At 44.0% G+C, this 13224-nt stretch overlaps 1 protein-coding gene across 1 annotated transcript; it reads left to right on the plus strand.

The window, feature by feature from the left end:
* Window positions 1-315: 315 nt before the first annotated feature.
* FUCA2 (alpha-L-fucosidase 2) lies at window positions 316-12977 on the plus strand. The gene is made up of 7 exons (XM_038131903.1): window positions 316-3037; window positions 5537-5724; window positions 7449-7788; window positions 8384-8594; window positions 9955-10145; window positions 11270-11378; window positions 12721-12977. The coding sequence occupies exons 1-7, from the start codon at window positions 2838-2840 to the stop codon at window positions 12859-12861; spliced, it is 1380 nt and encodes a 459-aa protein (XP_037987831.1). The 5' UTR covers window positions 316-2837; the 3' UTR covers window positions 12862-12977.
* The last annotated feature ends 247 nt before the right edge of the window (window positions 12978-13224 follow it).

Raw genomic sequence — 13224 nt, forward strand, 5'->3', positions numbered from 1 at the left:
CACTTCTGGTTTGTGTAACAGGGTGCCCTCTCCCCCGCAAAGCCGGAAGGTTGCACAAGGCACCGCATCCCTGCAGAAGAGCCGCGAGAGAGACGAGTCAAATATCCTCCCCAACCCATCACCTCCCTCCCCATCTTTCTTAAGGATTGGGTTGCATGTAAGAGACTTAACTAACTTCGGCAGGAAGGTACTGCCTTTCAGATCAGTCACACAGACAAAGGCAGAAGCAAAATCAAGCTTCATGGTTTCGTTTCCTGGTGTTTTACGGAAACCCTTTAACAACAAGATGCACCTTTAAAAGGAAATTTTATGTTCACACTGCTTCTTACAGGCAAGTCATATTACATTCTACCTCGAATAAAATCCTTGCTGCCATGCAGCCACAATGAGAAACACAGAAAAGATTGCACCCTGTATTTTTAATTCATCCAGAGTTGCATTATCTAGTTATCCAATGTGAAAGTTCCATTCAGGCTGCATTTTAACAACTACGGCTCTCCAGGTCTGAATCAAAACCTATCAAGTCTGAAATTTGTCCACGTGAAGTTCAGTTTCTGCTTCCACCCAGGCAAGTGAGTGCCTTCATCTCAATGCCGAGCCCGTGCAGCTCCCCATGCGCAGGGGTTTTGCGATCTTCCCAGCAGACACCCTCCGCATTTGTCGAAGCAATTGATCCGGCACAGGAGTCTCGTATGTCAGCCATTAGTCAGGTCGAAAGGTCTTTTCTGCTCAGCTTCCCTCAGGGGATTGCCTTCATTATTTCCTCTCCTCCTTCCCTCTGCTGACAGACCAGCCTGCTCCTTCCCCAGCCACAGAGCTTTCCCAGCAGGACTGCGCTGAGAGAGAGAGAGGCACGGGTTTCTCGCAGGGCAGTGAGCTCCATGCTTACAGCCCCTCTCAGGGGGCCAAGAGGCTCCATGGTCAAGAGGAACAGGCAGAAACGTAGCACCCATGCTTGGAGGGCTTTTTGCATCTGTGCACACCAGTCCTGTGTTATTTACAAAATCTGACAATGTGCTATTTTTATTATTTGCCCTTTGCAGCTTGCATCATTACTAATGTGATTCTACACCAAAGACCTTTTTCCCCAACAGGGATTTCTGTACCTGGGCGTGTGTGGGCTGGTGACATTTTCTGGACCTGTTTAGGCCTTAATCAGAAGTGTACTCATCACTGCTGTTTACTGAAATGTTTGCCAGTTTTCTTTCCCCTTCCTCTTTTTCTTTAAGAGGTGTATTCAAGTTCAGTATTGAAATACACAGTCCCTGCTCCAAACCTCACCAAGGTTTATGGCAGGTCAGCGAGCTTTGGGTCAGACCCTGACTTTTTTTAACATTTTTTTTCCAAACATTTCGAGCTACAGAGCAATTGTAACTTTGTCATACAGTACAGAATGTATGCTTCATAGTTCCCACATTAAGGAGCTGCTCAGTGTCTGAAATCCTTTGGTGCGATGAAGAAGGAGAACATGAAGAAATTGAAAGATAAACTGGAAAGGATACCGTACAAGAGGTCAAGGGCATCTAAAGATTCCTTTTGAGAAGCAAAGTGACACCTAAAGGGCTGAAGCAAAAAAAAGACATAAAGTAGGCCAATGGTGAATGTAAAAGAGATATGAAGAGGCTCCTGTTGTAATATCACAGTGCTTTGGTAAATCAGAGTAATGAGAACAGTCAGAAAGAACAATGTGCTGGAAATCACTTTTTTTTTTTTTTTAAATCTGCCTGTAACTTATTATATTAATCAAGGTATAGAAATTAAAAAAAATTACAAAAGCATGTACATCTTGTTTCCACAGCCCTTTAAATATTTTTTGAATTAGATGTAACAGCTGTGGTTAATGGCTCTAGAAACTGAAGCTCTATTTCCATAGAACAGCAGTAAAGTATACGTCCTTCCCAGTTGGAGAGAGATTAATTCCATTGCCTGCTCATTCATTTTTGACTGTTCTGATGAGATTGCCAAAGAAATTTCTATTTGTGGTGCTGACTATGAAAAGTTAGTATTTGCTGATTAAACCAAATTATTTCACAGTCTGTCCCATGGCAGCTGGGGGCTGGAGTAAAAACACAAAATTTGGGCATCAGGAAAGACTGGAGAAGCATCAGCGCTGGCAACAAACTGCTGGAAGATGTATCTTTTAAAGTATGTGCTGCCACCCATGATCCGCAGCACAAACGCCAAGTGTCATCTAGTGAACTGAGGCAGCTTCGGCACAGGCCATGCTAATGATCGAAGAGAGAAATATTTCCTCGACAGGCTTTGAGCCGCCTCTCTGCCCGGGAAGCCTCCACGTACAAGTCGGCTGGAAGGAGCTGCAGAGCCATGTTACACCCTGTCCTTCTTGGGAGGGCGAGGGAAGCTGAGCCTGTGGTCGGAAGCAGGCGGGAAGGGCAAACGCAGCAGGCTGCTGAGGCCGCCTCTGGAGCGGAGCGGCTGCAGATGCGGGGCTCGGACGCGGGTCCGGCTGCAGAGGCAGCAGACTCCGTCCGGCCGCTCTCGGGCGGCCGGGGGAGGAGCCGGCGGGGCGGGGGAAAGCACGGCGGGATGTCGGCCGAGGCATCAGCCAATTACTTCAATTTCTTAAAATCCAGGGGGCAGTTTGTGGTCGAGCAGCCAGACGGAGCGGTTCCGATGGGGAAGAGCCCCTGAGAGGCGGGCGGGGCGGGGGAGGAGCGAAGGGGCAGCGGTGCCGGCTGGGCGCCGCGGGGCCCGCCCTGCCCGTGCCCCGCTTCTTTCCCCTTCCCTTCTCCGGCCCAGCCCAGCCCAGCCCAGCCCAGCCCGGCCGAGCAGCGCCGTGAGCCCTGTTCCAAGGAGCCACGTCCGGCCCCGCCGCCATGTCGGGCCCGGGCGGGCGCGCCGCGCTGGCGCTGCTGCTGGGGCTGGCCGGGCTGCCGCAGGCCCGGCCCCGCTACGAGCCCACCTGGGGCTCGCTGGACGCCCGGCCGCTGCCCGCCTGGTTTGACGAGGCGAAGTTCGGCGTCTTCATCCACTGGGGCGTGTTCTCGGTGCCCAGCTTCGGCAGCGAGTGGTTCTGGTGAGCTGCGGCCAGAGCGTTCTGGTCGCCCCGGAACTGCTGCGGCGGACGGGCCGTGCCGGCCGCCCCCGGGCTCTGCGTGGGAGGCAGCGCTCGGGGCAGGCAGGGATGGGGCGGTGTCCCCCCGTACAGCGGTGGGTAGGGTTGGAGCCCCTCTGCAGGCTGACCGTGGAGCTCGGGTGTGTGGGAAGAGCTCTGTGTCCACCCCAGGACTCCATGGCGCAGTTAGCAGAGGAGGTGGAGTTTGAAGTGCTTCTGGTGTGTCTGAGCACCTGTCTGCCCAGCCCCAAAACTGCTGAAAACCTAGGCTGAAGTGACTACATTAAGCAGAGAGCTGGTAGAGCTGAGAGAAGAACCTTGCAGCACAACAGTGTTGGTGAGAGGTGTTTAGTGGAGTGTCCGAAAGAGACCTCTCCAGGACCACCATGAAGGGGTGGGTGAAGGGGATCTCCCTTGTGGGGACAGGCGTTTGGGATGTCCCAGCCTCTGCAGCAGCCTTGTGCCCCTGCTGGAGCACTGTGGGGAGCGCAGGAGCCCATCGCTACCCGTACTTGGCAAGCAGCCTTGCTGTTTCCTTGTGCACATTTTGTGCTGCTGATGGTTTTCTTCTTTTTTTTTTTTTTTTTTTTTTTTTTACCGTTATTACTATTATTTAAGAGTGCTTTGCACTTAAGAGAACCTAAAACTCTGATCCTTCAGATAAGTTTAGTTCAGAGGCTCAATGAAGTCTTTGTTCTGTGAGTGTTCACTGGTTCAGGCCCTTTGTCTGTAAGCATGTTTTTGCTGTCACCTTTCCATGCTCTACCAAGTACTTCCTAGTTGTGAGACTTCAAGTGAGACACATTATTATTTACAATATGAAGATAAGGATAGCTCTGTGGCAGAGCTATGGTGAACCTTGATTACAACATTTGCAAAACAAGCCAACATGTCAAACCAATGTTTTCTGACACCTGTTCTTTTCAGGATTAAGTTCAAGCATTTCAGCAGGTTTTAATGCAGACTACATTTACTAATAAATTACTGTTAGAGAGGTGGGACAGAACTAGGTTTGAGTTCAAGCCTCACTCAAAGTGCTGTACTCTGGTAGTGGTGCGCAGGCTCAGGATAGAACATTTGGTTTTTGACCCCAAAACTCTAATTGCTTTTTATATTCCTGTATTCTCCTGTTTCATGGCAGATGTGGGTCTAGAGCTGCTTCAGGGCCTTCTGACAGCTTGTGCAGTCAGATGACTGAGGCCCTGTATTAGCAGCATCAATTGGAAGGTCACAAACTGTTATCACCCATCCTGTGTGCCTTCCCTCAGAGCTCCACAGCCTTGGTAAGGATGTTTCTAGAATCTAATCCTGTCAGCATGGAAGTGTTCATGTTAGCAAACCATGCGACTATGGGAGAGAAGCAAGGTTGTTATTTTTTAATTTAAGAAGTTACATACTTTGAAATCAGAGGGGGGTTTTGTTTGTTTTTATTTTTTTAAAACTTGTTTGTTTTGCTTTATTGTTGTTATTTCCTCTGCCCCTGGCTCTTTCAATGAGGAAAGCTGTCTCAGCCTCTTTTTTCTAAGTTTTTTTTTCCCTGTTGGCTGCCAGAAATTGTGTTGGTTTATGCTGAGGTGTTTTTGGGAAGGTTACAACAATGTTCCCACTATGGTCTTAGAGAACTGAGGTCAGAGTCCAGCTCAGGACAGGAGAGAGAAATTAATTTCAAACATTCAAATTCTGGCCTGTTTTATTCCTTCACTTATAATCTATTTTCATATAAGTCTAAATTTGTCAAGAGGATTTGTGCTGCTTGGTTTCATTAATAGGAAGGTGACAGAGGTGCATTTGTAAGTGTGTGGTGTTCTTGCAGGGGCAGGTTTTGGTTGGAGGACCTGCCTTCTTCTAGCAGGGTGTCTTTGCCTGCAAGCCTCAGGGGTGCAGAGTCTGCAGCGACCTGGTCACAGCTGTCTCTGGCCCTGGGGCTGTGGACATTGGGTCACTCAGCTGCAGTTGTGTAGAGGGCTTGGGGCTGTCAGAGAGGTAAAGCTGATGATCCCCATATTTGTGGGTGGCAGGGATTGCAATGTTGGGAGCAGAGTCTGATGGCTGAGGTGTGAGACTTGAGGAGGTGAGACATGCAAGTCCAGGAAAAATGCATTTCTCTTGCCACCTGAGCTGCTTACACAGACTGTCTGTGGTCTCTAATACAGTTTTGAGATTTGGGTATTGACCAAAACTTTTTCCATTCTCAAAGTGTAGCTGCTTTTTTCATTGCTTTAAATGAAATCCTAAGACCTTTCCAAAGTGGAGTACAAAGATGTAGAACATGGACAAATAAGATAGAAAAAAATTACATCTTGCTAATCAATACTCTTCTGGAGCAATTTTGTCTTATTGCCAGTGTCATGTACCTCCAATGACTCTAGCTCTCAGTGTTAAATAGGAGCTGATCACTTCAATTCTCTTTTCTTTGTCAAAAAATACATCAGCAGACATGCTTTGTTCTGCATTTTGTAGGTGGTACTGGCAGAAGGAAAAGAGAGAGCCCTATGTGAAATTTATGGATGCAAATTACCCACCTGGCTTCAGCTATGAAGATTTTGGTCCTCTGTTTACAGCAGAATTCTTTGATCCCAACCAGTGGGCAGATATTCTGAAGGCTTCGGGTGCAAAATATGTTGTCTTAACTTCAAAACATCATGAGGGTAAGTGGAAGCTTTGTGAATGTTAGTAATTGCTGCATTTCTGTCAACAGATGTAGAAAGCATGTGACTTTTCTGCCTTCTAAGAGACATAGAGAAAGCCAGGCAGGCTTACCTGCCCCACCACAGCCAAAGAGGAAACAAAAACCACCCAAGAAATGTGCAGGTGTTTTCCTGACTCTTACACAAAAGCTGTGACCATGGGGTTTGCATAGGAGGAACAGTAGATTGTGCCACTGTTCTCTTGCTGTAGGTAAGACAGCCTGAACTGGTGGTGGCCGTGGCCACAGTTTATTTTTTATTTCTGAGCTTCCTGCAGTGGCCACAGTTTATTTTTTATTTCTGTGCAATTTATTGCTGAAGGAACCATAAAAGTGAATTCTGCACTGTTTAACGTTTGGAGAGCTGCTGTGAGCAGGCAGTTAACAAACTCCCTTGGTTTCTCCAAGGAATTTAGGAACATGTTCCAGGAGTCAATTTCAGATTTAGGAAGGTATAGCTCTTCCTGATGTAGTGAACAGAAGCCAAAACCTTGAACCAGATCTGTAGTTTTACAGGCACTTTTTTTTTTTTTTTTTTTTTTTTTAGCACTGTAATTGTAAGGTACTTTGCAGAGAAAAATAAAGAAAAAGAAAGCTTCTGGGAGGAAAAAGTATAAAGTATTTATACTTTAAAAGTATAAAATATTAACATATTCTGCAATAGATCTAATGAATGTTGTTGGTCTTTGTGAGATGTGGGTTCAAGGCTGCTGGCAACTTGTGATGTGTCAATTTTAATCTCAGCTCTGACACACATAATTCTTGATCTTGAATTTCACTTGTGGTGAAATTCCCAGTGCCTTCAAAAGAACCAGGATTCATTTAGTCTGTCCAATAGCCTTATGCATGAATTTTTAGGTTGTTTAGTCCATACAATTGCATGTATCCAGTTCACAGAAATAGCACAAGATCAATTAGACTGTGAGTAAAAGGGGGTTAGAAGGTGAGAGTGGAGCTCCTCTGGCAGTGATCCAAGTCTGCAGTGCAGTAGTATTTGTAAGTGGTTGTGCTGGACTGATGGATGTCTGAAAGGTCAAATACCTTCTGGTATTTTGTCTTGATGTTTTAACAGCTGTTTCAGGAGGTTTTGCTCTCTCCCCATACATGTACAGAGTAGTTGATTGAGTTGTTATAAATATCAAGGCAAACAAAAAGTGAACATTTGCATAAGATGGAAACAGAAAAGAGAACAGTCTTGAATGCAAATTATAGCTTGGGCTTTCTGCAGCTGAGAAACAATTCTATCTTTCACTTGCTGATTGTGTATTTACAGTTCACATTTGATGTAGATGCCTCAAAAGCTGCTGTGTTTTTGGTTAATTTCAGAGTTGTAGAGTTAGAGAATGCCTTGTGTTGGAAGGGGCCTTAAAAGACATCTAGTTAATTTAATTGGCACATATGAATAGACTGAATAATTAAAGAGAATGAATAATTATCCTAAGCAGTACAGAACTGGAAAATATAAATGTATATGCATACGTATAAAAAAATACATGGTGTTCTGATATTAAAACTACTACCATTGTGCATAAACAGGATATGGGCACACATTATACCATGACAATAATATAATTACATATATAATTTTTATTATTTTATTTTTTGCAACACTTCCACTTCCCAGAAAGAACTGTAATGCCCTCTCTTCTTCTTTTCTTTCTTATCCTCTGATTTTTCTCTTTTTAGGCTTTACTTTGTGGGGGTCCAAATATTCTTGGAACTGGAATGCTGTTGATGTGGGACCAAAGCGAGATCTTGTTGCTGAACTAGCAACATCTGTTAGAAACAGGACTGACTTGCATTTTGGGTTATACCATTCCCTGTTTGAATGGTTCAATCCTCTCTTCCTTGAGGATGCCACCAATGCCTTTAACACAAGCAAGTTTCCAACCAGCAAATCATTACCAGAACTCTATGAAATTGTGACAAAGTACCAGCCAGAAATAATTTGGTCTGATGGGGATGGAAATGCTCCAGATACTTACTGGAACAGCACTGGTTTCTTGGCTTGGCTGTATAATGACAGGTACATAATGATGCTGGTTTAGCTCCTTATCTGAAATTCTGCTCTGTGTCTAGTTTGGTTTTTTGGGGCCTGCTACTTCTGCTTAAGAGGACTTTACAAAATATTAATTCTCCTGAAATACAGAATCCAGATCTTTCCTAGAACTATCAAAGCTGGTTTTAGAAAAAGAATTATTTTGTATTTTTGAAACACATTTGCAAATTAATCATTTAAGATGGTATTGACTATTGTTCTTAATCACAGTCTTCCCTTTGTATTTGCTGTTGCACAGAAACACAGGATAGCAGGACGGTTTGAGAATATGGATACATTGTTGTCTGAACATCTGGCTGTGGATATGAAGTGCAGAGTGATTTCTGGCAGAGCTCATGTAAAAGTCTGGAGCTTATTTCCCTAAGAAATTCTGATCTGGACCTTTTATTAGAAAAGCATGAGAATAGAATTCCTGACATTGCACTTAATCTTATTGTAATAAATTAATAGTAGAGAAGTCATCCAAAATGTTAGTTCCTGGGAGGGATGTGTGTGGGAAGGGATTACGCTGGCTGTGACCTCGTTTCACAGAATAAAAATAATAAAACTCCTCTGTTCCCAGCCCGGTCCGGGACACAGTAGTGACCAATGACCGCTGGGGAGCTGGCAGCATCTGTGCCCACGGTGGCTTCTACACGTGCAGCGACCGCTACAACCCCGGGCACCTGCTGCCCCACAAGTGGGAGAACTGCATGACCATCGACAGCAGCTCCTGGGGCTACCGCCGGGACGCGCAGCTCCGGGACTACCTCCCCATCGAGGACTTGGTGAAGGTACCGCGGGCCACAGCAGCTGCTGCCACTCCCCCTTCTCGCTCCTGATTGTTATATTGTGCTGTTTAACGTATTGATTATGTATCTATTTTTATGAATAAGATGATTTTAATTCAATAGTGAATCCATGAAATAATAAATAATTTTGTTAATTTCCAGCCGTAATTCTGGCAGGATAGAAAATCCATATAATTCTTTATCTTTCTCCTAGTTGTTTCTGTAGAATGAATTTCCGGTAAAAATTCAGTCAGTTTCTTAGAAGCTGTTTTTCTTGTGAGTAACTGGCCAAGGACTGATCTGGACAGTCTCGTCATTACTTTTTCGACTAAGTTTCTCGGGTAACTGCATATGCAAGCCGATGAGAATCAAACAGTTGCAGTTTCACAGCTCCTGTTTAGGAACTCCTGCTGGAAGGCTACATCTTTTCCCCTTTCTACAGATAGAAACAGTTTATGACTCAGCAGTAGTTTTACTTTGTAGCGAGAAACTTTCCTTACAGACATACAGGTAAACACTACCAGAAGCAGACAGCTGGTGTTGTTAGAACATTGATTCTCTTACTAGGCTGAGGTATGAAAAAAGATCTGAAGTTTAGGAAAGCTGAATGAAAGGAAGACTGATCAGTCTTCCAGAATAATGCATTCTGTTGCAAAATTCAGCTAGTAAGGGAAAGATTGTTACTGTTGCTTAATATTGTTGCTGTTTCTAGTGCTGTCCTCACAGAAGACAATTTGAAATTGAAGTAACCTCTTTTCAGAGGCAGAAGGTTTGAATTAATTCAGCAGCATGTCTGCAGCTCTCTGTTTCTCAGACTTACGCATCTCAGTCCATGATCTCTGGAGGGCAGTGTGGATGTGAACACAAATTTTGTAGGCTTTGTAGGAGGCTTCTTTGTGTTTTACAGATGTTTCTATAAAATAGAAAAAGTATCAAACAGGAGGAAGGAGGAAGTTGCTTTTCTAAGATTCAATAAAGATGAAGTAGCAACTATTTGCCTTATTCTACTCTGGTGCAGAGAAGTCATCTGTCCTATTGGTAAAATCCTCAATACATTCTTGCAGAGGTTGAAATGATAAAGAGTTGCAGGATCTGATTCTAATGTAGATTCAGGCAGACATATCGGTGCAAGAAGGTATTTGGGGCTGGTTTTGGATGTAAAAATTGACAGCAGAACTTAGTTTTATGGGAGCTTAAATTTTGTATTAACTTTTGGGATGAACCCCAAAGTCTCAGCACGCAGCAGTAGGATAACTCATGTGGTTCATCATTCTGAAGCAGTACAGCAGACTTTAGAAAGCACTGCAAATATGTGATTTCACTACTCATAACCGTGTGCTCTGTGTGTTTACAAAAACTTCAGCAACTTGTAGAAACAGTGTCTTGTGGAGGAAATCTCCTGATGAATATCGGGCCCACCCATGACGGTCGCATCGCTGTTGTGTTTGAGGAGCGCCTGAGGCAGGTGGGCTCTTGGCTGAAGGTCAATGGACAGGCCATCTATGGAACAAAACCATGGAGAGCCCAGAACGACACAGTCACACCTGGAGTCTGGTAAGTCTACTGAGCCAAAATGCAGGCTCTGGAAAGCAGCACCAATGTTATGTGAAGCTTTGAAATCCCTAAGGACTTGATACTACAGAAATCACGGTCTTAGTTTGTATGTGGTGAAGGAATTAATGCCTTTGTTAGTGTAACTGCACCTAAAATGTGTATAAAGCTGTAGGTAGAGACTAGTTTTGGGGTGATGCTGAGGCTGAAAGGAAAGCTGCAAGTATTTCTATGGTCATCTTTTGCTTCTTGGTGTAGGCTAATCTGTTAGGTAATTCCGTTTGCTTCTAGTGGGCAACAGAAATGAAAAAAAATCTGGGAATACAAAGGAATACTTAATGTCACTTGATTAGAAAGAAAGTGGGAAGATAACAGCAATTATTTGGTTGCTAAAGTCTGTGGCCTCCCCTCTGCCCTTGTTACTTGAAGCTTCTCTAACACCTTCATGATCCATCAGGGTTTTGGTCTTGGCTCTCTTGTCTCACTGGGTGTTTTTATGTTTTTACTCCCATTCCCAGTAAGATTTGGCCATCTGGCTTTAGCCTGGAGATGCTGAACTGTTGACTGTTGAGTAAACTCCCTTTCAAGAGCAATAAAAGACTGTAACTAAATAGGAAGGAGGGAGGAAAGTTTCAGGGGTATGCCACAAGATTTCCAATGGCATAGTGATGAAAATAGTATTTTTCAAAAGTAGCTATGCAAGGTGGAAACTCTGTCGCTCATACTATTTTTAAATTCTTTTAGTCTGCATCTTAGTGTATAGATGGGAGTTACCATATTTTTCTGAATATAACCTACAATTATCTGTTAATGACTCCCCATCATGCAAGTATCTCCTTCCTATATGGCTGAGTTGATACAGTGTGCTAAAGTTACAACAGATGTTTACCTCTGAATTCAGTTCTTTAATAGTTTTCATTACCTCTAGTTTGTTGAAACAAATTTTCAAGGAACAGTACATTATTAAAGGGCATAATTCATCTGACCAGGTGGTTATGTATGTGAAAATGTAATTAATCCTGACTTTTCTAATCAGTTTTTCCAGTCTTGAAAGCACTGTTATGTATCACTTCTAAAGATTTACAAGGAAAAGCTGACATGCCTTTTTGGTCCCCATTTCCAACCAGGTACACTTTCACCCCTAAAGAAGGGAAAGTCAATGCTATCTTCCTTAACTGGCCAGTCTCTGGGATTCTGGAACTTGGTGAGCCACGGGCTAAGCTTGGAGAAACACAGGTAAAAGAGAGTGCACACACACCCCCCTCCCCTCCTTCTAGGATGTGTCATGTTCCATTTTGTTTATTTAAATTTTTGGCATCTTTGGGAATGCATAGCTCTTAGGACAGAGTACTTTGGAAGAGACTCAGCAAAATGTTTGTTTTCTTTCTGGGACCTCCTTATCGTAGTCCTCTCAGTGGGATGTTTCTTATCCAACAAAGTTAGACTGAGATGTTGCTGGGTTATGTTTTAGCTTGCAAACTAAGAATCACAAAGAGGCCAAGGAGCAGGGGCAAAAACTGTGCCACCCCCCCTGTTTCCTGTGTAGTCTCCTAACTCAGCATGATTTTTCTTTAGAAGCAGCTGTCCTCATGACTTTGGTGATACTGGAGTTGCTGTGGTGGTGCAGCTGTTTGAGCCTTGCAGGAAGGGAATGTACACAGAGGTTTTTGTTGCCCAGGGCGGCTGAAAAGCTATCAGTGTTGCACCCTAGATGTACATCTTATACCAAGTGGAGGTCAGAAGATGAGGACAGTGATGCCACACCTACACTGGCAAGTAGCAAGTAACCCAGTGAAAGCCGAAGTTGGTATCAACTCTGTGCATTTAAGGAGATTCACTTTGGCTTAGCTCTGCTCTGGTCCCATGCACTGCATGTGCATTAGCTTCTGAAATGCATTAGGATTATTTCTGGACTGCCCTTTCTGGTCTACTTCCATATGGAAGTAGTCTGACTGGTGCCAAGACAGCTCTGATAGGGGAGAAACAGTCATTTCAGAAGTGATGGAGATGTCTCTGAAGTTTTTGGGGGGTAGGTAGATTCTATGTGCACTAGAAAGTACTGTTCCTCAGCAGCAGAGACTGGTCTGCAGCCACTCCAGCAGGTCACCAGCTGGTGTAAGTGACAGCATCAACCTATTTGTGGTTTTTAGTTCTTCAAATCAGCTTTCTCTGAGATACCTGGCTGCCCTCAGTAAGAAACAGTCATGCGCATTCAAGACTACAAGTTTCACCATGGGAAGCAGGCAGTTTGGAAAAAGGGCATGCAAAGCTCTGTACTGTGGCTGGTAGATCTCTGCTTAGACCTAAATCCTACTCCAAATGCTTCCAAAAGCATTCACTTTCTACAGCCCTAAGTCATTCTCAAGACCCAACATGAGTAGATTTTTTTACTTGCATATCTACTTGCAAATGTTTTCCCATTTCCTTTAATAATAATCACTCATTTGGTTAGTAAGTGGCATTTTTAGGATACTTGGTGAGTAAGGGAGCAATGGATCAATAATTACTTTGTCAATATTGCACTTACATGTAATTTGAAAAGGCGCTGTTCTAACTCTAGTGTGTGTTTCTATTTTAGGTGAAGCTGGCTGGATACAGGGAACTGCTGAAATGGGTTGCCCTGGGAGAAAAGGGAATGGTTATTGCTCTACCTCAATTGACTCCTCAGCAAATGCCATGTCAGTGGGGCTGGACCTTACAACTGACTGGTGTAGACTGAGCCATATTCTACTGAAGCCCTGGCTAGAGGGAGTGCTGATGCTTTGCTCTTTCTTATCACTGGTTTTAAACTTGTTTTGACTGAGAAAGACCAATAAATTCACTTTTTCTATGAGAGGTGGGCTGTTATTAAAGGATGGAGTGGAACAAACATCACAAAGTCTAACACTAGATAATTGATCCTCTGGACACAGTTTGTTCTCTTAACTTGTGTGAAAAATAGAGCAGCTACCTTGACCTCCACACCTGGTTTAGTCAGTTTCTGGCCAAGTTATGTGAAGAATGAGGTGGGGGGAAACAGGCACTAGACTTTCAGAGACAAAAGAAAGAATAAAGCTTAAGCTGATGTTCAAATGCACATAAG

Source organism: Motacilla alba, chromosome 3 (assembly GCF_015832195.1).
Source record: "Motacilla alba alba isolate MOTALB_02 chromosome 3, Motacilla_alba_V1.0_pri, whole genome shotgun sequence".
NCBI lineage: Eukaryota > Metazoa > Chordata > Aves > Passeriformes > Motacillidae > Motacilla > Motacilla alba.